This window comes from Anolis sagrei, chromosome X (genome assembly GCF_037176765.1).
Source record: "Anolis sagrei isolate rAnoSag1 chromosome X, rAnoSag1.mat, whole genome shotgun sequence".
NCBI classification, from domain to species: domain Eukaryota; kingdom Metazoa; phylum Chordata; class Lepidosauria; order Squamata; family Dactyloidae; genus Anolis; species Anolis sagrei.
Genome location: NC_090034.1, coordinates 45286179 through 45312374, shown reverse-complemented (window position 1 = coordinate 45312374; position 26196 = coordinate 45286179). Strand labels below are relative to the sequence as shown.

The window sequence follows — 26196 nt, the reverse complement described above, 5'->3', positions numbered from 1 at the left end:
AACTACTTCTCCTGCCTGCCATTGTGCAAGGGGACTCTGAGAGCTGACTCCAAAAGTACTTTCCTCAGCTCTGGATGATACTTTGTGTTATTTGTGAATGTTTAATTGCTTGTTTTAATTGTGTTTTACTGCTGTTTATCTCTATTTTGTTTTTGTCTTTGTAACCATCCTGAGTCCCTTCGGCGAGAGAGGGCAGGTCATAATAAAAGTTATTATTATTATTATTATTACTTGCCTTTGGACTTTGGTTCCTGCCTCTCAACCCTTGACCATCTGCCCCTCTTGGACCAAGCGTCCCCTCGACCTCAAGCCTGTCCTGTGCCCACTTTAGACTATGATACTTACCTTGGCCCCCTTGGCCTGACTGCCAGTATTCCAAACCTGACCACTGGAAGCTCCTGGTCCAGCCGGATCGTGATGCTGTACAAGTCAAAGACATCAAAAGAAGATCCACATTTACCCAGCATCTTCCGTGGCGCTGGGAAAGGGCAGCAGACGGTACCAGCCTTTGGGAGGGGCTTTCAGAAGGGCATCCAAAGAGAACTCAACCTGGGGGCAGGAGAGAGGCAAGTCAGCACATCATGTGTTGTGGGGCTACACTATCCCCAAATAACCTTTTGGAGACTACACGCCTGCTGCCAAGGAAAGGCAACATTTTTTGGTAGAAGGTCATGGGCATCTCAGAGTTTGGCAGAGTGTCTCCAAGATGGAAGTGACTAGAAGCTGTACCCGATCCCTTGCCACTCACCCGTCCCAGGAAATCATTCTTGCCCACCATGTCCCAGTCCCACACTTCTATGACAAGTGGAGTCTTCTTGGCGAGTCCTTCCTCCAAGACAAACTCCAGCATCTCATCCCAGTGAGGGAAGCGTGTCTTCTTGATAATCTATAGGGAAGGAAGAAGGCATCAGTAGGCCCCAAAACACCACAGTTGTGATGAATGGATTGAAAGAATTGAATGTTTGGGGTCTGACTAGGGCCTATTCAGGTCTGGCATAGTTGAAGACACCATCCCAAAAATGGAACCTGGAAAACTGTATTATGAAGAACAAAGTAGGTGAAGAATTTTATAAACTGTGTCAAGAAAAGTGCTGAACAACAACACATGTTTACATAGTCAAAGACAATAACTCTGTAAATTAAAGAAGTTAAACAACCTATCTGTTCCTGAATTGATGAGGCTTCAGCAAGTCTGAGCCAAATGACAGAGGTTAATTTAAGCAACCAAATAATGGATAACCAAAAGCTCTATATAAGAGACCCTTTTCCTTTTCAATTGTGTGCCAGAGCTACAGGAGAGCAGCATCTGTCCACCCGCCTCTCTTCTCCCAGCAGCAGGCCTGAACGGAGAAGGGATGGTGAGTATGAATGATGAATGTATGTGAGTGACTGTTAGAGTAAATGTAATGTTTCCCTTTTGTCTGTGTAACCAATAAAGCTATTATAAAACCAGTACTGGCTCTGTGTGTCTACTTCTTTCTCCAAAAGTGCCTGATGTACTCTGTCCCACTGAAAACAAATTAAAGAACATTTTAAGGTTCAAAAAATATTCATGACATTGTCACCTCCTGAATGCCACCACATCATAGAACATGATTAATATGCTCTGTCTTCTTGGGGTCTTCCAGGGCAACTTTTACCATAAGTTGACCACTGAATCATGCTGGAGGACCTAGAAATTCCTAAAAGAATGCCACTGTAGGAATCTTGAGGTCCTTCGATGCAATTCTACAGTCAACTTCCACTGGAGTTCACTGGAGATTTTTAGACAAGTCCTATTTACATCATCTCTGACACATGACATGCATGAAGGTGATACTCACAGCCGTTTCCAAGGCCTGCCCATTCCACATAATTCGGGCAAAGGGATCGGAGGTGCCAGAGATATCTTTGGGCGCAAGGTCCCTAAAGGAGAAGAAGAGCAAAGAAGGAAATCAGGAAGTATTCCAGAAGTAATTCACTAGGCCTTTTGCACCATTTGACAAAGGGACGGAGATGTCATCCCAGGAAGCAAGTTATGTTAATTCCCAAGCATTTGGGAAGCTACTTTAAAAAAATAATAATTTGTTATGGTTCCTGGATCCACCCACTGTTATAGTGACCATTTTAGCACAATGTACTGCTTGACTATGCAATGGGATCTTGAAGCACCTGGTATCTTGGGAGTTGTAGTTTGGCAAGACACCAGCACCCTTTAGCAGAGAAGGCAAAAGAGCTTGTAAACTCCCAGGATCCCATAGCATTGAGCCTTGGAAGTGTTGTCAAAATGTGTTCATTCTATAGTGTAGATGCACCCAAACTGCCATTGTTCTTTGTGATGGAGTCATGGGAGCTGTAGTTTTCCAAGGTATTTAGTCTTTACTAAAGAGGGCTGGGGCCTCACCAAACTACACATCCATGATCCCATAGCACTAAGCCACGGCAGTTCAAGTGGGATGAAACAGCATGCATTCTATACGCAGATGCACCCGGTCTGCCATGGCTCAGTGCGATGGAGTCATGGGAGCTGTAGTTTTCCAAGGTCTTTAGCCTTCTCTACTAAAGAGGGCCGGGGCCTAACCAAACTACACATCCATGATCCCATAGCACTAAGCCACGGCAGTTCAAGTGGGATGAAACTGCATGCATTCTATACGCAGATGCACCCGGTCTGCCATGGCTCAGTGCAATGGAGTCATGGGAGCTGTAGTTTTCCAAGGTCTTAAGCCATCTCTACTAAAGAGGGCCGGGGCCTAACCAAACTACACATCCATGATCCCATAGTACTAAGCCACGGCAGTTCAAGTGGGATGAAACTACATGCATTCTATGGGCAGATGCACCCGACCTGCCATGGCTCAGTGTTATGAAGTCATGGGAGCTGTAGTTTTCCAAGGTCTTTAGCCTTCTCTACTAAAGAGGGCCGGGGCCTAACCAAACTACACATCCATGATCCCATAGCACTAAGCCACGGCAGTTCAAGTGGGATGAAACTGCATGCATTCTATACGCAGATGCACTCGGTCTGCCATGGCTCAGTGCTATGAAGTCATGGGAGCTGTAGTTTTCCAATGTCTTTAGCCTTCTCTACTAAAGAGGGCCGGGGCCTAACCAAACTACACATCCATGATCCCATAGCATTGAGCCACGGCAGTTCAAGTGGGATGAAAATGCATGCATTCTATAGGCAGATGCACCTGGTCTGCCATGGCTCAGTGCTATGGAGTTGTGAGAGTTGTAGTTCTGCAGATATCTCTAGCTTTCTCTCCCAAAGAGCGTCAGTGGACAGCTCTCTCTTGGCCTTGGAAATTCAGCGCATCCTACTTAGAGCACAAAATATCATTAAAAATACTATGGGATGCTTCAAGCTTACAATGGCACTCTGCATCCCGGCAAAAACAAACAAACCCTGGACCACACCTGCCTCCTTTCTTTTCTTTCCTCTCTCTCCCTGGATAAGTGGCCTCTGATTGGCTGCTGGGTTGCCTAGGCGCCCGCTTTGGTTTCCAGGGAAGCGGGATGCTTGCTTGGCTCAGACGATGAGCAATTGGGCCACTTTGTTCCCCTTAACCCTCCACACCTGCACCCACGCGCCCAAAGCCTCCAAAGAGGGAAAAAAAGGAAAAAAATCCCTCCATCAGCGTGGCTCTTAGCCTTCAGTATCCCCTCCCTCCCATTGCAGTTTGCTACCATTTGAATGCCTTCGCTCCACGAGACGGAATCCCGGCAGCTATAGTTTGCACTATTTGCCTTACGAGGCCTTTTCAAACTACAACTCCCAGGGTTCCGTCGCATGGCAGTTGAATTGGTGTCCAACGGCGTTTGTTCCCTTTCCCGAGAACATTCAGGATAACCTTTCCTCCTTCCCCCGCCTCGCCCACTCCGAAAGCTTTTCACAAGTCTTCCTTTTTTCGAAATCCAAAAGCTGTTAATAATCTCACTTTCCGCCGCACCCGAGGGCTGAGGAGACAGCAAGATTCGCACGCCTTTCTCACAGCCCTGACACTTTCTTTTCGCACTTATCACAGTGCAGAGAGAGGGAGGCATGGACACAATGGAAAGCACCTTTAAGCAAGAAGGAGAAGGAGACAGCCAGTGAACTAAGAATGCACCTACACTGTGGAATGAATGCAGTTTGAGACCAGTTTAACTGCCAGGGCTCAATGCGATAGGAGGGCGGCTAAAATGATCAAAGGTCTGGAGAACAAACCCTATGAGGAGTGGCTTAAAGAGCTGGGCATGTTTAGCCTGCAGAAGAGAAGACTGAGAGGACACATGATAGCCATATTGAGGGGAAGTCACAGGGAGGGGGGAGCAAGCTTGTTTTCTGCTGCCCTGGAGACTAGGACGTGAAGCAATGGGTTCAAACTTCAGGAAAGGAAATTCCACCTGAACGTTAGGAAGAACTTCCTGGCTGTGAGAGCTGTTCAGCAGTGGAACTCTCTGCCCCAAAGTGTGGTGGAGGCTCCTTCTGGAATGTGTCCAGAAGAGGGCAACTAAAATAATCAAGGGTCTCTAGAACAAGCCCTATGAGGAGCGGCTTAAAGAGCTGGGCATGTTTAGCCTGCAGAAGAGAAGACTGAGAGGAGACATGATAGCCATATTAAGGGGAAGTCATAGGGAGGCGGGAGCAAGCTTGTTTTCTGCTGCCGTGGAGACTAGGACGTGGAGCAATGGGTTCAAACTTCAGGAAAGGAGATTCCACCTGAACGTTAGGAAGAACTTCCTGACTGTGAGAGCTGTTCAGCAGTGGAACTCTCTGCCCCAAAGTGTAGTGGAGGCTCCTTCTATGGAGGCTTTTAAACAGAGGCTGTATGGCCATCTATTGGGGATGCTTTGAACGCAATTGTCCTGCTTCTTGGCAGAAAGGGGTTGGATTGGATGGCCCACGAGGTCTCTTCCAACTCTATGATTCTATGATCCTGGGTGTTGTAGTTTGATAAGGACTTCAGCTTGCTCTACCCAAGAGTGCTGGTGCCTTCCCAAACTAGGATCCCATAGCACTCAGCCATAGCAGTTCGAGTGGGGTCAAATGGCATTGATTCTACAGTGCAGATCCGGGGTCCTCAAGCATTTTAAGTTGAGGGCTAGTTCAAGGTCCCTCAGACTGTTGGCGGGCTGGACTAAAGTTGTTTGTTTCTTGTTACTGCTGTTGCTATTGCTGTTGTTGTTGTTGTACACCTTCAAGTTGTTTCAGACTTAGGGTGACCCTATCACAGAGTTTTCTTGTCAAGATTTATTCAAAGGGGATTTGTCTTCCTCTGCAGCTGAGAGAGTGTGACTTGCCTAAAGTCTCCCAGTGGGTTCAGAGCCACAGTCCCAGGTTCAAAGCACTTCCCTCTCTTTTTCCAACAGACCGTTCTTTCCCCCTTTCTTCTCTTCCTTCCCTCTCTGTTTCGTACCTACTTTTTCTTTCTTCCTTTTCTCCTTCCTCCTTTCTTTGGGCAGTTCCAGACAACATCAAATTGCAGGTTTGAGTCAGGGGCAAAAAAAAAAAACGGGATCCAAGAAGAGGTCCACATATAGACCTGTTGATCCCGGAATTTCTGATCCACACTTGCTGCTTTGATGCGGGCAGGGGCGGCTCAACCCATTACGCAAAGTAAGCATTTGCAGTATAGTTGATTTTGCCCAGGAGCACTCTTGAGGCGCTCTTGGGGGAAAATAGCCCTTGACATATGTGAGTTGTAGTTACTGGGATGTATAGTTCACCTACAATCAAAGAGCATTCCGAACTCCACCAATGATGGAATTGAACCAAATATGGCACACAGAACTCCCACGATTAACAGAAAATATATATCAGTGATTGGTTGGGGGGGGGGGGATACTGTTTGCCTTCCGTTGAATATTACCTAGGGCCGCCTCTGGATGCGGGATTTAGAGTCTCCCAAAATGGCCACCATGGGACATACGCTGGAAACTTTGGCCTTTAAAAAAAAAAAAAACTTAAGATGCGAATATGCGAATCATTGCATCCTGGGTTTTAGAGGCTGTCTGGCCATCTGTACAGATAGGTTTTGTGGTATACTTGTGGCATGGAACAACAGGGTGCTATTCCTAGCTTATACATGCCTGTTCCTAATTGCTTTTATCATAAAAACATGGGGAGAGTTGATTACATGGCAAAACCTTTGCTTGTGTGTCACAAATTGCATTAAATGTGTGGAGGATGAAGTTTCTCTTGCCAGGATAAAATTTTTGCCCTCTAGTTACTATTGCCATGTTTTTAGGATACAACCAATCAGGAACCAACATGTATAACCCAGGAACAAAAGTAAGATAAAAAAAATCCAGTGTTTTCCGAATGCAGGGATATACAGACATCCGAAGTTGCGCATTTTCGGGTCTGAACCGGAATATTCCCACGCCTGAAAATCTTGTGTTTTTTGCTGTTTCTAGAGATTGCTCCCGTGTTTTCAGGGAACGGCATTTGGCCACCCTCCATTTTGATGTGAGAGCTCCTGGGATAGAAGTACTGTTTGAATGGGTGCTTTCTTTCTTTCTCCTTTTCTTTCATTCCCCCCTCCTCCCTCCCTCTGTTTTGAAGGAAACAAGGATGGGATGGAGAGGATTCCCTCCGTTTCGGGTGAAAATAGAGGGCACGGAAATTGGCTACTATGGAGAGGGTTGTCTAAAAAGTTAACGGAATGGAAGAGGAAGGAAACCCCCAAAACAGATCTTGACCACATAATAAAATGGAAAGGAGAGAAGGAGAAAGGCATCACGGGATTCATATACAAAATAATGATGGGAAAACAATATAATATTTTTTTAAAAACAAACCCTGACAGAAGTCTGGAAGGAGGAATTAAGTTGCAGCGAGAGAGAAACAGACAAATGGGAAAAAACCAATTAAAAAAACAAAGCATTTAAAAACAAAGGAAATGCACACTGACAAAATGGTATCGAACTCCAGCGCAGCTGCCTTACATAATGAGAACCTCCCCGAAACAATGTTGACACCACTGCGGGAAAACCAGAACATACACCCACATGTGGTGGGATTGTGAAAAAATACAAAAGTCTCGTAAAATAATTAAGAAGGAAATGGAGGAGCTCTTCGGGATAAAAATAGATTGGAATAAGACACAATTCTCCGTCCAGAAAATTGAGGGCAATGGGGGATTTAAATTTATTTGTTTGTTTATTTATTTGCCTTATTTATATCCCGCCTTTCTTTACCCCAAGGAGGACTCAGGGCAGCTTACATATGGCACCTCCGCAGTGCCTTGAAACACACAATGTTAACTTAAAATCACTTGTATTAAAATTAATACATCGTAAACATGATTAAAATACATTCCAATGTTGATCACGCCATCCAGGGTCAGAGTCTAAAGCCATTCCATAGTCAGATTGCACAGATTTGACATTAAAATTACTGCATTGCACTATTTTTCAAAAGCCTGCTCCCGGAGCCAGGTTTTTACTCCCTTTCTGAATGCTAGGAGGGAGGGGGCTGGTCAAAGAATGGAAGGGAATGCAATGAAAGCCTCCGTCACCCTAGGTTGAAAGGACCCAAAGAAATCTATATAAATAAAAATGTAATGTTTGTTTGTGGGATTAACAGAACTCAAAAAGCACTGGACGAATTGACACCAAATTTGGAAACAATACACCTATCAGATCAACAAGTGACCATCACTCATGAAAAAACTGAAAAACACAACAGAAGGGACTTAAAAAACCAAAAAAAAAATACATTACAATGCATGCACAAAACCATATATATATGTACGCAAACACACGCATACACACATGTACACAAATATACATACACACAAAGCACATATACACAGACTGGGGACAGTTAGTCTATCTATATAAATAAAAATGTAATGTTCATTTGTGGGATTAGCATAACTCAAAAACTACAGGATGAAATGACACAAAATTTGGCCAGAAGACACTTAACAGACCAATGAGTGACCTTCACTCATAAAACACTGAAAACCACAGTGGAAGGGACTTAAAAACCCCAAAAACCTAAATGATAATATAGTGCATGCGTGGAAACAATTCCCCTGACCCCGCCCCCTCCTGTGCAAGGGAAAGAGCTAGCCATACAAGCTTGGGAGGAAAGAAAGAGGTAGAGAAGTAAGAAAGGAGAGAAAGATGAAGGGAAAGAAAAAGTGGGGAAGGACAGTAAAAGGGAGGGAAAGAAGGAAGGAAGGAGAAAAGGAAAGAAAAAATGTGATGCGGCGGCAAAAAAAGCCAATGGGATTTTGGCCTGCATCAATTGGAGTCTAGTGTCTAGATCCAGGGAAGTCATGCTCCCCCTCTATTCTGCCTTGGTTAGACCATACCTAGAATATTGTGTCCAATTCTGTGCACCACAATTGAAAAGAGATATTGACAAGCTGGAATGTGTCCAGAAGAGGGCAACTAAAATAATCAAGGGTCTCTAGAACAAGCCCTATGAGGAGCGGCTTAAAGAGCTGGGCATGTTTAGCCTGAAGAAGAGAAGGCTGAGAGGAGACATGATAGCCATGTATAAATATGTGAGAGGAAGTCACAGGGAGGAGGGAGCAAGCTTGTTTTCTGCTGCCCTGGAGACTAGGACGTGGAGCAATGGCTTCAAACTTCAGGAAAGGAAATTCCACCTGAACGTTAGGAAGAACTTCCTGGCTGTGAGAGCTGTTCAGCAGTGGAACTCTCTGCCCCAAAGTGTGGTGGAGGCTCCTTCTATGGAGGCTTTTAAACAGAGGCTGGATGGCCATCTATTGGGGATGCTTTGAACACAATTGTCCTGCTTCTTGGCAGGGGGTTAGACTGGATGGCTCATGAGGTCTCTTCCAACTCTATGATTCTATGATAAAAAGTGAGAAGGAATGAAAGCGGGAAAGAAGGAAGGAGAGAAGGAAGGAAGGAAGGAAGGAAGGAAGGAAGGAAGGAAGGAAGGAGAGAAATAATGAAGGAAGGAAAGAGATGGAGAGAAGGAGGAAGGGAAAGAGGGAAGGAAGGAGAGAAGAAAGGAAGGAGTGAAAGAGGTAGAGAAGGAAAGAAGAAGAGTAAGGGACAAAAAAGTGGGGAGCAATAAGGAAGGAAAGAGGTAGAGAAGGAAAGAACCAGACTGAGGCCACAGCAAAGCGTGGCTGGGGACAGCTAGTCTATATAAATAAAAATGTAATGTTCATTTGTGAGATTAACAGAACTCAAAAACCACTGGATGAATTGCCCCCAAATTTGGCCACAAGATACCTACTAACCCAAGGAGTTACCATCATGCAAAAAAAAATGAGTTTGTCATTTTGGAGTTGTAGTTGCTGGGATTTATAGTTAATCTACAATCAGAGAGCATTCTGAATTTCACCAATGATGGAATTGAACCAAACTTGGCACACAGGACTCCCATGACTAACAGAAAACACTAGAAGGGTTTGGTGGGCATTGACGTTGAGTTTGGGAGTTGTAGTACACCTACATCCAGAGAGCACTGTGGACTCAAACAGTGATGGATCAGGACCAAACTTGGCACAAATATTCCATATGCCCAACTAGGAACACAGATGGAGCTTGGGGGAAATAGACCTTGACATTTGGGAGTTGTAGTTACTGGGATTTATAGTTCACCTGCAATCAAAGAGCATTCTGAACCCCACGTATGATAGAATTGAGGCAAACTTCCCACACAGAACTCCCATGGCCAATAGAAAATACTTAAGGCCACCCAGTCCAACTCCCTTCACCAGGGCAAGAAAACATGATCAAATACTGTTTACCCACAAGCATAAAGACATTACATATATTAGAAACCAACACTTTCTCTTTATTTTCCAGATCACCAGACTGGGCCACAGCAACGTGTGGCAGGGGACGGCTAGTATATAAATAAAAATGTAATGTTTGTTTGTGGGATTAACATAACTCAAAAACCACTGGACAAATTGACACCAAATTTGGACGCAATACACCTGTCAGGCCAACAAGTGACCATTACTCATAAAAACACTGAAGAACACAGCAGAAGGGATGTAAAAAGCTAAAACAAAAAACACATTACAACAAATACATTACAAACACATATATACACATATACACAACTATACTCACACACATATACACATATACACAGACTGGGCCACAGTAACACATGGCAGGGCACTGCTAGTGGGATATTAAAACTTGGTACAAACATTTAGCTGACTACCTCCTCCAAGATTATATTAGCAAAAGGAAAAGTTATTACAGGAAGGGCCAAATCAGAAAGACATGGGAGGCAAAATGGAAAGGTCTTATTTCTAGAACAAAGGAAAAAGATAAATATAAGGAATTAAACACGCTTAACCTGATGATCAAACAATCATAATAAGCATAGCAAAATTACTAAACTGTTCCTGAGGGGGTAGGAGAAAAGGCGAAATGACGTAAAACTGGGTACAGGATGATGAAGAAAACAAAATGAGTAATAATGTCCTGCCTCACTCACTTTTGGGAACCCTAGGCTGATTGATATGTTTAAGATTAATGAGACTTTTAGTTACAGTCAATTAATTTTGTAGTGCTTAAACTGTAGTGTTCAAACTGTAGAACGGCCAGAGAAACTAGGGGAAAATGATTGTAAGCTTGATTATGCTGAGTTATGGATATTCAGGCGTATTGCTGTGCCTATGTATTTGAACAAATGTCATCCGGTAGGATGGAGTCCCCGGTGGCACAATGGGTGCTGGCAGGACTGAAGACTGACAGGTCGGAGGTTCGAATCTGGAGAGAGCGTAGATGAGCTCCCTCTGTCAGATCCAGGTCCCCATGCAGAGACATGAGAGAAGCCTCCCACAACGATGGCAAAACATTAAAAAAAAAAAACATCCTGGCGTTCCCTGGGCAACGTCCTTGCAGACGGCCAATTCTCTCACACCAGAAACAACTTGCAGTTTCTCAAGTCACTTCTGACATGGGGAAAAAATAATGTAAATTGTTGTACTTGGAAAAATAAAACATGCCATAAAAATGGAGAGGGGTGGTAAATAGAGAGGAAAGGCAAATTAAAAAGCAAGAGAGGGGTGGAGAAGTTTCCCTCCGTTTGAGAGGGAGATACAGAAAGGAAAGGAGATGTAAGAAGCAAGAGAGGGGTACAGAGGACCCCTTCATTTTAGAGCGGGGTTGAGAGAGAAAAGGAATGGAGTTGAGGAGCAAGAAGAGGATGGGAGTAGCAACAGGGCGCGAATGGTGGCGGGGCTCAGGTAAACAACCTTTGGGGACAACTCCAGCCCACGGGCCGTACTTTGGGGACCGCTGGTGTTGATGCACCCTGAGAGAGGGCAGATCAAGGATTTCTTCATTCAGTCTCCCCAGATCCCTACCTGGCTTCGATGATGTGGCAGCAGATCATCCGCTTGCCGTCTTTCTCCTGCACGATCTGTAGCTCCAGAGAGATCTCTCCTTGAACGTCTTCATTGGGATCCATGCGGCTTAGGTTGATCCAGTGGTCAATCCCTGCGGTGGGTTGGAAAGGGGGAATCACACACCATATTCAGCCCCATTTAAAGGAATTCTGGGAGTTGTCACTTGATGAGATCTGGAGCTGCCCCTGCCACAGAGGATGGGTGCCTCGCCAAAGGACGACTCCCAGGATCTCATCGTTTGGAGCCAGGGCAGTTCAAGTGTTGCCACACTGCATTCATTCTACAGTAGAGATCAGTGGTTCCCAAACTTTTTTTGACCAGGGACTGCTTTGACCAGCAACTACTCTCCAACATTAGTGCCAAAAAAGGTTACGAACCAGTTTTTAATCAACTTGAGATTTGGTTTGGTTATTTGGGGTGCTGATTCAGAAAACTGCACTGGATAGACCACATCAGCTCTATTTTATGATACAGAACATATGCCATCCAGTAGTCACCGTCTGCTCATCCACAGAAAACCATATTTAATAATTTAGAGCTGATGTGGTCTATCCAATGCAATGTTCTGAATGAGAACTCCAAATAACGCTAGGAACAGGCCTAAAAACGAAGACACCAATAAAAAAATTTTTTTTGGTTGGGTTGTGTTATTATCCATAGATTTTGTTAATGCTTGTGAAAAAAAAAAGAAGGGGAGGGAACTGAGGTTGAAAAAAAATACACTAAGCGGAGTGCAAGCCCAAGAAACTGTGCCTAATGGTTTTAATAACAACAACAACAACAACAACTTTGGGGGACTAAACAAGGTCTTACAAAGGGCTGCTTTCCCATTACAACTGATGTGTGGTAATGGGGGCTAACAACAACAACAACAACAACAACAACAACAATAGTTACTTTGGGGGACTAATCAGGGTCTTACAAACGGCTGCTTTCCCATTATAATTTGTTTTATTTATTTATTTCCCATACTTGCATCGCTCCCTTTTCACCCCGAAGGGGATTCAGGGCAGCCTCACAACCAGCAGCAATTTGATGCCCATACAAATATTACAACTGATGTGTAGCAATGGGAGCTAATAATAATAGTAGTAGTAGTAGTAATCATAATCATAATCATAACTTTGGGGGACACTCCTTCTCTCTCGCTCTTCTCCCATGGCACTGGGGAAGCCCTGAGAGGGTGAGTGCAATGGCACTGGCCTCCTTCCTTCTCTCCCTCTCCTTCTCTCTCTCGATCTCCTCCAATGATGGCATGCACTCCCGGCCACAGACCTTATTTTACATCTTGCGGCCCTCCAGTGGGTCGTGGCCCATGCGTTGGGACACAGGCTCAACCCATTGGTTGAATTCAGAGACTCTCCTCCAGAGGAGAGTAACTCCCAACTACAGCAAGTGTTTCTACCCGTTGCTGCCATTGATGCCAAGGAGACACTTCCATTCACTCTCTATGGTCCAGATTATTAGTATTGGTATCAGTATTAGTATTTATATTCCACTAGTTCTCTCCCAAAAGAGACTCACAGGGGCCAAGACTAAAAATCATTTAAGGTGTACATTAAAACCTGAAATGACGCTGTTTTTTTAACTTTTGTACCCTTTGTTTATTATATGTATTTCTGGAGGTATGTTTCCATATACCATACTTATTCGAGACAAACCACACTTTTGCTGGACTAAATTTTGGACTCCTTGGTTCACTGGGGAGCTGGCAATTGTGAAGTGGTCAAAACAGAGACTAGAGTGCCTGTGGCGGAAAACTCGGGGTGTGTCCAATCGAGCATGGGCTAGAGCCCCACTTAAATGTATTATTATCGAAGGCTTTCATGGCCAGAATCACTGGGTTGTTGCATGTTTTCCGGGCTGTCTGGCCATGTTCCAGAAGCATTCTTTCCTGACACTTCACCTGTATCATGGCAGGCATCCTCAGAGGTTGTGAGGTCTGTTGGAAACTAGGAAAATGGGGTTTATATACCTGTGGAATGTCCAGGGTGGGAGAAAGAACTCTTGTCTGGTTGAGGTATGTGTGAATGTTTCAATTGGCCACCTTGATTAGCATTTAATGGCCTAGCAGTTTCAAAGTCTGACTTCTTACTGTCTGGGGGAATCCTTTGTTGAGAGGTGATTAGTTGGCCCTGATTGTTTCCTGGAATTCCCCTGTTTTTGAGTGTTGTTCTTTATTTACTCTTATGATTATAGAGCTTTTCAAAATATTGGTAGCCAGATTTTGTTCATTTTCATGGTTTCTTCCTTTCTGTTGAAATTGACCACTTGCTTGTGGATTTCAGTGGCTTCTCTGTATTATTATTATTATTATTTTAAAAGCTATAAATATTAAAATAGAATTATTATTATTTTTGTCGTGTCAGGAGCGACCTGAGAAACTGCAAGTCGCTTCTGGTGTGAGAGAATTGGCCGACTGCAAGGACGTTGCCCAGGGGATGCCCGGATGATTTTGATGTTTTATCACCCTTGTGGGAGGCTTCTCTCATGTCCCCGCATGAGGAGCTGGAGCTGATAGAGGGAGCTCATCCGCCTCTCCCCGGATTCGAACCTGCGACCTGTCGGTCTTCAGTCCTGCCGGCACAGGGGTTTAACCCACTGCGCCATCGGGAGCTCCAAAATAGAATTAAATATTGGACTATGAAAAATACGTCATTATAACCAATAAAGCTATTATGGGCTGCCAGGCTGTCCTCTGGCACCGTAAACACTTGATGACATCGCAGAGTGCCACCTTCTCCTTCTGGCAGAGAAGGATCTAACAGCTCTCTTTTTGCCACCTTTGAGCTCTATCCCTGCTCTAGATGCCAACACTGGCTAACATTTCCTCCAAGATTAGAGCCTGGTTCTCTGCACGTGAGCTTCTCAATTGTCTCCTGCTGAAATAGGAGTTAGACGCAAGGGGTTTCAGCCCGTTGGCACCTACCTCTAGGATAGGAAGAGATGGTTTCTTTACTGAGGGTGATTTTGCCAATAACGTCATCATGCCTGTGGGGAGAGGAGAAGGGAGATTAGCTTAAGACGGGCATCAGGGTCCAAGTTGGGCATCAGTGTAGATGCCCCCTTGGACTCTTGGAAGTGTCTCGCTCAGAGACAGTCCATACTGCAGAATTATAGCAGCTTGGCACTACTTTGATTTGAAATATCTTAGAAAACTCCAAATCCAGAAATGCCATAGCATTGAGCCATGGCGATCCATGCAGTGCCAAGCTGCCATAATCCTGACAGACATCAACATCAACTTAACGGCAAAGAGAAAGCACAATCCCCCAGTTTTTGGTTGGATGAAAAATTCCCTCCTGCCAATAGGCAAAGAGACATCCGCCCGCACAAATAGGATTACCTTCTCATGCCAAGTGGAAGGCACCTCCACCGAACTCTTTGGTAGGGAGAAACCATGCGGCGTGCCAGGAAACGGAGAGAAGCAAACTCATGTAAGCCTGGGTGTCAAAGTTAGATCCTTGGAGGGCTTTATAATCTCTGAAAAATCTTAATAATTCCACGCAATCAAACTGGCTGCTTGCGTCTGATGTTGTAACAGAGAAAGCAATGGGAGCAAGTGGGCAAAGTTGTGCCCCAAAGTCAAACAAAAGTGGTCTGCTTTGGTTCGCTCCAAGGCCACTCAAGGGTCAAAAATATATGGGGTATATGGGTTTAACTGCCTTATAAGAGTCTACATTGCATTGTATGGCAGTGTAGATGGAGCCCCTTATATGACATGTAAATGGAAACATTATATGCCTCCTTCTTAACTATGGCATTCATAACTCTGCATACAGTCAGCCTTCCACATTTGCTGGAATTTGGGGCACATGAAGAAACTGTTTTTAGCCCTCTCTAGGAATATCTAGGTCTCCCAGCATGACTCCAAGGCTGAATTTGGCTGGGAAATGACCATAAAATCACACTGGAGGACCTAGAGATTTCTAAAGAGAAATCCTATGTATGATTAGCATTAGATTTCTAAAGAGAAATCCTATGTATGATTAGCATTAGCCGGAAGCATCATATTATTATTATTATTATTATTAGTCGTCGTCGTAGTAGTAGTAGTAGTAGTAATTATATTATATGTTTTATTATTGTTATGATTATGAATAATAATAACAATAATGATAATATCATCTCTAGGCCCTCCAGCATGACCAACGGAAGTTGACCTTATGGGACCTAGGGATTCCTAGAGAGAACATTATAATCTAAGAATGCCATATACAAATGTTAAAGCCAAAAATGTGGAGCGATGGCTATATGAACGCACTTACCCTATGGTGTCTTCATCCAGGACATAGAAAGAGAGATTATGGAAACCCATTGGGAGGTGGAGAGTGTACTCTTCCCCCCAGAATGGGTTGAGATCCTTCCATATAGTCGCCGTCCTGCAGAGTGGGGGGGAAAAAGAAACATGTGGCCAAGGGTAGCGAAGGATGCATCTCCACTGTAGAATTAAGCCAGTTTTGACACCACTCGAACTGCCATGGCTCAATGCGATGGAATCCTGGGACAACTCCTAGGATCCCATTGCATTGAGCCATGACAGTTCAAATGGGATCAAACTGGGTGAATTGTAGATGCATTCTCAGTTTGCAGCCGTTGAGGTCCAGTGAGGACAAAGGGGGAAGATAAGAGAGAATAAACGGGGCATTTTTAATGCAGCTGAAAAAAATGGGATGGCACAGGATTAAGTCACGTTATCCCTGACAAATCGAGACAGTTGGAGAGTAAAGAAGATAAGATTTCATCATTACTTCTGGCTCCTATCTCCATCTTTCTCAACCCCCTACATAGTAAACGTCACCTCTATCTATCAAAAAGGAATGCAGAAATACAGGATGTGAAGACACTGGTCATAGGGGAATGTCAAAGTGAAGCTAATAATAGGGTGAGAATTCAATGCATTTTGTTAAAAAACGATACGGCAATAGAATGGTTATTCCACAGATTTAGCTCTGTGACAGGGGAAAAATATACATCGTATACTCTGTTGCTACTCTTGTGACCTACCTTGCAGGGAGGGTTGGACTAAAGGATGGGGTGTTATGACAACCCTGCAAGGTAGGCCTATATGTATTTATTCCTTGAACTATAGCCTCGGTCTTGCTATAGGTGTATTTCTATGGTAGCGTCCCTCCTTCAGCTCACAGTCTTTGAAAAATGTGGCAATGCTGCAATGGGATTGAGAGTATCTTTCTATCTATCGTTTACTTTCTATCACTGCCTGGTTTGCATTTCCTGCTAGAAATGCCCCTCTGCTGCAAAACAAATCTCAGATTTCTCAACCAAAGGCAAGAACTCCCTGTCCTTTGACCCATCTGGCCTTGTCAAGCGCAGAACAAACAGGAAGCAATGAAGCCTGTAAAACCCCTTCCAAGAACGACTTTGCGGAGCAGTTTGTGGTTTGAAACTGATGCCAGGGAGGCATCTATACTGGAGAACTGCTGTGGTTTGGCACCACTTGAAGTGCAGCGCTTCAATGCTATGGAATTTGTTTCCGTTTGGTGACGTCTTGAGCCTTCTCTGTATTCTTCTTCAATTGTAGGTCGAGGCAAAAGCAAACTGCTGCAGAGCCTTTCTTGTGTGTTTCATCTCACCCTGGGGATTGCAGACCACCCGTCTGGGGATTTTGGGAGTTGCAGTCCGAAAATATACTGTTCTAAACCTCTTTCCCACCACAGCATGTTTGGAAGCCCTTTCTTGCTCCTTTCAGCACCCTCTTTCCTTCCGTCCGGTTAATCGTTTACTCGCCCCAAGAGAAATCCTTACGGCTCAATCCTTTTTCCGCCTGGGACCTCTTGAATTGTCATTAACTTTCTCTTGAGCAAATATTTGAGGAGGGATGAGCCGAGAAGGGAGCGTCAAGGCTGGGGATGGCACTGCCCAAGGTGCTGGCCAGCTTCCCATAAAGGGAGAGGAGGGCAAAGCCAAGGACGCTTCCCAACGGCAGCTAGATGCCATGCTGTTGGGTGGGTTTGTTGGCCCATTTCACAGAAGGGAAAGCGGAGACTAAAGGGATGTGTGGTTGGATACCGATTGAGCCATACTTACCACCACTTCCTATCCTCATTCGCCTTAGCACTAACCACAGCAGTGGTGCTCCAAATGTTTCGGACTTCAACACCCAGAAGCCTCAGCCAACAGTTGAGGAGTTCTGGGAGCTGCAGTCCGGAACACCCAAAGGACCAAACCTACTCAATGGGAAACACAAACTGTGGATGTAATATGCCTGTATTCATTTGATGGGTTGACGCAAGCCACGACTAACCAACAGATGGAGGGCATTGAAATCAATGGGATGACATCAGCAAGCAAAACGAACCGAATCAATGCTAATCTCAGTTCCAGCATTTCTCAAAATGATGCTGAGAAACTGTGGCATGCTTCAGTGCCATAAAAGGAGCTAAAATTATATTTTACTCATACCTATACATGTACAGATAAACATTCAGATGACATAGATAGATAGACAGATAGATAGGATAGAGACAGATAATAGAGATAGAGATAGATGATATGGCAGATAGATAGATAGATAGATAGATAGATAGATAGATAGATACCGATAGACAATAGAGATTAAAAGATGTAGATAGATGATAGATAGAAATAAATAGAGATAGATAATACACTTGACAGACAGTTAGGTAGACAGACAGACAGAGAATAGTACATAGACAGAGATGATAAAGATAAATAGAGATACATCATATGATAGATAGATAGATTGAGAATAATAGAGATGAAAGATATAAATAGAGATACATCATATAATAGAGATGATAGAGATAGATCATAAGAGAGACAGAGAATAGTACATAGATAGAGATAATAGAGATAAATAGAGATAAATCATAGAATAGTGAGATAATAGTACATAGAGATAATAGAGAAAAATAGAGATAGATCATATAATAGACAGAGAATAATAGATAGAGATGATAGAGATAAATAGAGATAGATCATATGATAGATAGAGAGATTAAAGATAGATGATAAATAGATGATGCACAAGATAGATTGGTAGATAGACTATCTATCTATCTTGTGTATCATCTATTTATCATTTATCTTTAATAGACAATAGTTTAATAGATAGTGGTAGATGGTAGAGATAAATAGAAAGGCAGATCTAGATTATAGAAATAGAGAGAGAGAGAGAGACAATATAGACAGACAGACAAACAGATAGGCGGTAGAAATAGATAAATAGATAGTTAGACAGATAGAAGACAGAGCTAGATATTACCAAATGCTTGATAACAGGTAATTTATATGATTCATAGCCGAGACGTTTTGCCTTTTACCACTTGAAATGTCATCCGTCGGAACAGTGCAGCTCGTTCCAAAGAACGTCACAGAAGACAAAAGAAGCTGAAATGTCTGATTCGGATGAAATTTGTAGCTGCCGGGTGCTTTCAAATCATTTCTAACCCCTGGCGACCCTGTCATGAGATTGTCGTTTTCAGAAGAGGTTTGCCCTGAAGGCTGAGAGAGTGTGACGTGCCCGAGGTCAACCAGAGAGGGGGAATTCAAGCCCGAGTGTCTCATACTCAAACTGTGACACCATGCTGGTGCCTTCTTAGAAAATACCTGCTATCAGTCATCCGATCGATCACCATTGTCCTTGCTTCTTTCTTACCTGGCTACCACCTCATTGTCCACCTTGATGATGCAATAAGGGTCGCTTGTGCCAGATCTTTGGGAGAAAAGGGGGGGGGGGAATCCAAAATTTAGATATATACAAGTTGAATAAATGGATCTTCAAACAAATCAAACTCTTGCTAGAAACTGAGGCAATCAAAAAGAGCTTATCATACTTTGGACAAACCAGGAGATGACATGATTTGTGGGGAAAGGTGATCAAGTGGGAATGAGGCAGACACCGAGTGCACCCACACCAGGAATGGGCAAACTCTCTAACTTGGGGGCTGCATACTAGCACTCCCTGCTAGGAGGACTGGCTGCCCGGTGATCGGTGATCGAAGGAAGGGAGGGAAGGAGAAAGGAAGGAAAGTGAGAAGGAAGGATGGAAGGAGAAAGGAGAGAGGGAAGGAGGGAGGAAAGAGGGAGGGAGGGAAGGAAGGAAGGACGAAAGGGAGAAAGGGAAGAATGGAAGGAGAAAGAGAGGGGGGAAAGGAGGGCAGAAGGAGGGATGGAAGGAAGGAAGGAAGGAAGGAAGGAAGGAAGGGAGGGAGGGAGGGAGGGAGGGAGGGAGGAGGGAGGGAGGGAGGAGGGAAGGGAGGAAGAGAAGAATGGAAGAGGAGAGAAGGAAGAAGGGAGGAAAGAAGGAGGGAAGGAGGGAAGGAAGGAAGGATGGAAGGAGAAAGAGGGAGAGAGGGAAGGAGGGAGGAAAGAGGGAAGGAAGGAAGGACGAAAGGGAGAAAGGGAAGAATGGAAGGAGAAAGAGAGGGGGGAAGGAGGGCAGAAGGAGGGAGGGAGGGAAGGAAGGGAGGGAGGAGGGAGGGAGGAGAGAGGGGAGGAAGAGAAGAATGGAAGAGGAGAGAAGGAGAAGGAAGAAGGGAGGAAAGGAGGAGGGAGGGAGGGAAGGAAGGAAGGAAGGAAGGAAGGAAGGAAGGAAGGAAGGAAGGAAGGAGAAAGGGGGAGAGAGGGAAGGAGAGAGGGAGGAAGGGAAGGATGGAAGGAGAAAGAGAGGGGGGGAAGGAGGGAGGAAAGAGGCAAGGGAGGAAGGATGAAAGAGAGGAAGGGAAGAATGGAAGGAGAAAGAGGGGGGAAGGAGGGAGGAGATAGGAAAGGAAGGACGAAAGGGAGGAAGTGAAGAATGGAAGGAGAAAGAGAGAGGGGGGAAGGAGAGAAGAAAGGAGGAAGGAAGGAAGGAAGGAAGGAAGGAAGGAAGGAAGGAAGGAAGGAAGAGGGAAGGAAGGACAAAAGGGAGGAAGGGAAGAATGGAAGGAGAAAGAGGGAGAGAGGGAAGGAAGGAAGGAAGGAAGGAAGGAAGGAAGGAAGGAAGGAAGGAAGGAAGGAAGGAAGGAAGGACAGACGAAAGGGAGGAAGGGAAGAAGGGAAGATTGGAAGGAGAAAGAGGGAGGGAGAGAAGGAGGGAGGGAAGGGGAAGGAACTGGACATTGGCGAGCCCAAAGGATGGGTCGGATTAGAGAAACTAATAAATGGACATGAATATGGTTCATGTCGAATGGGGAAAAGCAGAAAAAAAGAACTTAAAAAATTTAAAGGTGGTACTTTGGCCTCAACAATGACACGCTGGGAAAAGGGGCAAGATAATTTCCCAATAAATGAAATAGATATGTTCCCAATAGGATCCACAGAGAACAGAAAATCCCAGTTACACCAAAAAGTGTAAAAGAAACTGGAACAGCATGGCATAATAAAGATTGGGAACATTTTGAAACCCGATGGAACAGTAATATAATGGGAGGAGAGAAAAGATCAGTGTGGTCACGGAAATTGGCTATTATGGAGAGGGTTATCTAAAAAGCTAACAGAATGGAAGAGTAAGGAAATCCCAGAAACAGATCTCGATAAAATAAAAAATGGAAAGTAGAGAAAGACAAAGGAATCATGGGATACATATACAAAATAAGCACAGAAAAACTATACATATATATATTTAAAAAACCTTGACAGAAATCTGGAAGGAGGAACTAAGTTGCAGCGAGAGAGAAATCGGCAATTCAATTGATAAAATAAAACATTTAAAGCAGTGTTTCTCAACCTTCTAATGCTGTGACCCCTTAATACAGTTCCTCATGCTGTGGTGACCCCCAACCATAACATTGTTTTCATTACTACTTTATAACTGTAATTTTTCTACTGTTATGAAACATCATGCAAATATCTGATATGCAGGATGGATTTTCATTCAGTGGACCAAATTTGGCAGAAATACCCGATACGCCCCAATTTGAATACTGGTGGGGTTGCGGGGGGGGGGGGGGGGGGTTGATTTGGTCATTTAGGAGTTGTCGTTGCTGGGATGCATAGTTCACCTACAATCAAAGAGCATTCTGAACTCCAGCAACGATGGAATTGAACCAAACTTCGTACACAGAACTCCCATGACCAACTGACAATATTGGAATGGTTTGGTAGTTATTGATTGACCTTAAGTTTTGGTGGAAGGATTTGTCCTCTGTTTCCAAAAAGGAAGAGAAGGACAGGTGGAGAGATCTTCAGCCTTCCCTGCCAAAGGGCTTCCTAAGACTATCAGAAATATACGTTTTTTGATGGTCTTTGGTCACCTCTCTGAAACCCCCTCATGACCCCCCCCCCCCAAGGGTCCTGTCACCCAGGTTGAGAAATGCTGATTTAAAAATATAGGAAATTCAATGGAAAATTCAGACAAAAATGGTATGCAATTAGCTCATATAACCAGAACCTCCCCAAAACAATGTTGGCACAACTGTGAGAAAATGGGAACTTACACTCTCATGTGGTGGAGTTGTGAAAAAATACAAAAGTTCCATAAAATAATTAAGAAAGAAATGGAGGAATTATTAGGCATCAAAACAGAGTGGAACAAGACACTTTTTTTTCCTACAGAAAATAGAAGGCGAAGGCGGATCTAAAGAATAGGAAGGAGTAATAAATTAAATGTTAGATGCAATTAAAGCCTCCGTCGCTTTAGGCTGGAAGGATCAAAAGAAATGGGACACAAAACCATGGTATAATGACAATGAGACCGGACAACGTTTTTAACAAGGAGACACTATGAATTTACTGTATATACTCGAGTATAAGCCTAGTTTTTCAGCCCTTTTTTTAGGCTGAAAAAATCCCCCTCGGCTTATACTCGAGTCAAGGTTATTTATTATTTTACTCTGTTGTTGTTATTATGGATTGATCATGGATTAGCAATCTCGGACAACGAATTTGGATTGTGACTTTAATTATGAGATGTTCTGGTCTGTATTGGTGGCCCAATACTCTTATGTATGTATATGTATGTATTTTATATTTTAACTTTATATTTGTAATTGGAATATTGTAGTTTTAAATATGCTGTAAACCGCAATGAGTCGCCGTATAGGCTGAGATATTAGCGGTATATAAGCGTACCAAATAAATAAATAAATTATTATTATTATTATTATTTCATTTATTATTTTATTCTATTTATTATTATTACATTTATCATTTTACTCTATTATTATACATTTATTATGTTACTGTTTAATTGCTGTTATTGCTACATTCATTATTTTACTCTTTTTTATTATTATTGTTATTATTACATTTATTATGTTACTCTCTTTATTATTATTTGAAGGATGCGTAAGCACATTTACATTGAAGAAGGTAAATAATCATTTAATCAGAGTTGGACAGTCTTATCTTAAATTACCATTTTTTTTAAATATTCAAAAATATATAACCTACTGATTCCTCAATTAATGTAATTTAATGGGTATCTCTTTTTATTTTGCAATTTACCCATAGCGGCTGCATTTCCCACCCTCAGCTTATACTCGAATCAATCCGTTTTCCCAGTTTTTTGTGGTAAAATTAGGTGCCTTGGCTTATATTCAGGTCGGCTTATACTCGAGTATATACGGTATATTTTATTGATTTGTTTGGTTTTTATTATATGTTATGTTTTTAATTGTATTTATGATATTGTAAGCATTGAAATTTGCCCTGTTAACTGCCTTGAGTCGCCTACCGGCTGAGAAAGGCAGTATACAAATACAGCAAGACAATAAATACATAAATAAATATAAATATTTAGCGGACTACCTCCTCCAAGACTACATTAGTGAAAAGAAATGTTACTACAGGACGGGCCAAATCAGAAAGCAAAATGGAAAGGCTTAATTTACAGAATAAAGGGGAAAGATAAAGATAAGGAATCAAATAAGATTATCCTCGTGATTGAACAATCGTGATCAGTACAGCCAAATTTGTAAACTGTTCCCGGAAAGGGGAGAATAAGAGGAGTAATGATGTAAACACGTGTTACTAAGGGAAAATGTTTTGAATGTTTGTATAATTTTGTGTAGCACCATTCACAATAATTTTGGGGGAAAGGGCAAAAAGAAAAAGAAAAAAGAGCCCAAGGAGCCACATCCAGCCCCCAAGCCTGGGTTTACCCATACCTGATCTACACTGTCGAATGGATACAGTTGGATCCCACTTGAACTGCTATGAGATCCTGGGAGTTGTAGTTTGACAAGGTCTGTACAAAAGATGGACAACTAGGTGCGTGTCCCAAGGCTGTTTTCAACTTCGAGCTCCCTCCATGACTCTGGACTACAACTCTCATCGGTCCATTTCCAGCTCAGCCACTGGCGGAGGAGGATGGGAGTTGTAGTTCAACCTAACTCCAGTTTGCTGGATGCTAATAAAGATTCAGAAATGGCTCGACGAATAGGATCGAGCAGATACCACCTTATTTTCCAAATGTGCCACTTAATGTGTTGTGTCACTCGAACTCAGACCTGCGACACGGATGTTGGGAATTTGGCCTCTGCCCCTTATCTAGAGGCAAACGTTCCTACCTTTTCAGGTCTTTGCAGAATGTCTCGCAAATAAGATAAAGTTAGCTATACATTCTGCATTCGTTTGTGTGTGTTTTCTATGCGAGTCCCAGGAAAGCCTTGCTCTGCTGAAAAGAACTGTCTGGCAGAAACCAAATAGCTGGCGGATATAGATCCTTACGTAACGGACTGCGTTGCTTTATTTGCTGCTGCAATCAAAGGTATATAGATGGATATATATAGATAGATAGGGAAGGAGAGAATAAAAGGCTGGGGAACAGGCGTCTTTGCCTTAAGTGTGCACAAAATCCAATCGTTTCACATTTTGTCTACTAGATAGTGCTGGAACCTCCACAAACTACAACTCCCAGGATCCCATAGCATTGAACCAAGTCAGTTCGAGTGGCGTCAAATGGCATGCATTCAACAGTGCAAGTGCACCCTAACTCAGTGCTATGGGAGAATGGGAGTTATAGTTTTCCAAGCTTTCGCCAAACTACAAATCCCAGGCGTCCATAGCATTAACCAAGTCAGTTAGAGTGGGTTCAAATGGCATTTGTTCAACAGTGTAGGTGCACCCTAACTCAGGCCTATGGAAGCATGGGAGTTATAGTTTTCCAAGCCCTCACCAAACTACAAATCCCAGGAGTCCATAGCATTGAGCCAGGTCAGTTCGAGTGGCCTCAAATAGTATTCATTCGCCAGTGTAAATGAACCCTGAGTGCTATGGAAGCCTGGAAGTTGTAGTTTTCGAATCCCTCACCAAACTATAAATCCCAGGAGTCCATAGCATTGAGCCAAGTCAGTTCGAGTGCCCTCAAGTAGTATTAATTTGACAGATTAATCCAAACTCAGTGCTATGGAAGCCAAGGAGTTGCAGTTTTCCAAGCCTTCACCAAACTACAAATCCCAGGATTCCATTGCATGGCAGTTCAGGTGCGGACAATTTTTGTGATGTTCTCCCCATTGTTGGAAATTTTTTTTCCTTACAAACCAATGGCTTCCTTTTGATTTTTCTATTCAGTGTCACTCAGAGGCCACAGGTGCGAAATGTGCACAAAGTGGGATGGTGCATGTTTTCGACACGGCCGGCTTCTCGGTCTATTAGATTATGATGCCGATTAAGATCCCAGCCAAGGAAAAGCTCCCCCTCTATTATTTATAGATTAATATCAGACAGGATTGTAACCCGAGAACGAATCATAGTAACTCGATTCACCCTCTTCGAGATCGGCCGGATCGCCGTCTGACAATAAAAGGATTGTCAGAGCAGAAATTTGTATTGTAATTTCACGTGTGTTCTTTAGCCACTTGTGGCTTTTCCATTTTTGCTGTACTGCCATTCCCATCATCCCTTCCCATTGGACCTGCTGGCAAAGACTGATAGGAACTGCAATCCTGACTGGCCACACATTGTCGGGGACGGGGTGATCTACATTGTAGCATTAATGGAGTTTAACACCACTTTAAGCCATGGAACCCCAGGATTGTAGTTTGGTGAGGCCCCAGCCCTCTTTGGCAGAGAAGGCAAATGTCCTTGCCAAACTACAACTCCCAGGATTCCAATAGCATTGAGCCCTTGCCACTTAAAAATGGTGCCAGACCATCTTCATTCCACAGTGTATACACACTTCAGCTCAAAATGATAGAATAGATGCCCCTACAATCCCGGCAATCATCTTAGATCTGTCGCCACATCCATGGCAACGGCCGGAATGCCACAAAAGCCCGATCCGACGCCAAAGAGCTTTCCACTTAGTGAAATTGCGCTATGTACAAGGCAATTTTCTCCGGCCTCTTTCAAAGCGCCCAGTTTTAAATTGGGCTCCTCGACATAAAAGCAGCGGCTTGCGTCAGCTGAAAAGTTCAGACAGCGGGCACGGACCATGGTTGCCTTTTGAAATTCCTCCCTGGCACACCTGGCATCCATGGGCACGCATGGTTGCTCCATTGGCTTGCAAAGAAAGTGTGGGTAGAGTCTTGGAATTTGGCAGAGCTCTCTTCCCATTCAAAGCCATCGGAGCTTATGAGAGAGACCCGATGTGCCACCTAGCCTGGCAACAAAGAGGCCGATGTGGGCTGGCACCGTTGGCATGCAAGGCACGGTAGTCCAAGAAAGCCCCTTTCCCAAGCTTGATCCCAATCTAGACTAGCCTTTGCGGTCCCTTCCGAATCCCTCTGTGGCTGAGAGAGTGTGACTTGTCTAATAGGTTTGCCGGGATTCGAACCCTGGACTTTTGGGAACCTAACCTTCACATCAAGCTGGTCTTGAGATTCCAAAAGAAGACATTTGCCATCATTGTTTTCCTCTGAGGCTGAGAGAGTGTGACTTCCCTAAAGCCACCCAGATTGTTTCCATGCTGAGTGGGCCTTCCAAGGTGTTCTAGTCCAACACTCAGCTGTGGAACTCCCTGCCT

At 43.7% G+C, this 26196-nt stretch overlaps 1 protein-coding gene across 2 annotated transcripts in view; it reads right to left on the bottom strand.

The window, feature by feature from the left end:
• RASAL1 (RAS protein activator like 1) overlaps positions 1-26196 on the bottom strand; it is a 60622-nt gene that overhangs the window by 28599 nt on the left and 5827 nt on the right. The window contains exons 2-9 of one of the 2 annotated variants that reach the window (XM_060785431.2): positions 18967-19023; positions 15596-15709; positions 14674-14709; positions 14257-14318; positions 11286-11418; positions 1824-1905; positions 749-886; positions 461-549 (exon numbers count right to left, since the gene is read on the bottom strand). In XM_060785431.2, coding sequence (XP_060641414.2) covers positions 461-549; positions 749-886; positions 1824-1905; positions 11286-11418; positions 14257-14318; positions 14674-14709; positions 15596-15709; positions 18967-19023 — 711 coding nt within the window. The remainder of the gene's footprint in view (positions 1-460; positions 550-748; positions 887-1823; positions 1906-11285; positions 11419-14256; positions 14319-14673; positions 14710-15595; positions 15710-18966; positions 19024-26196) is intronic. The other variant, XM_060785432.2, reaches the window with a different exon arrangement.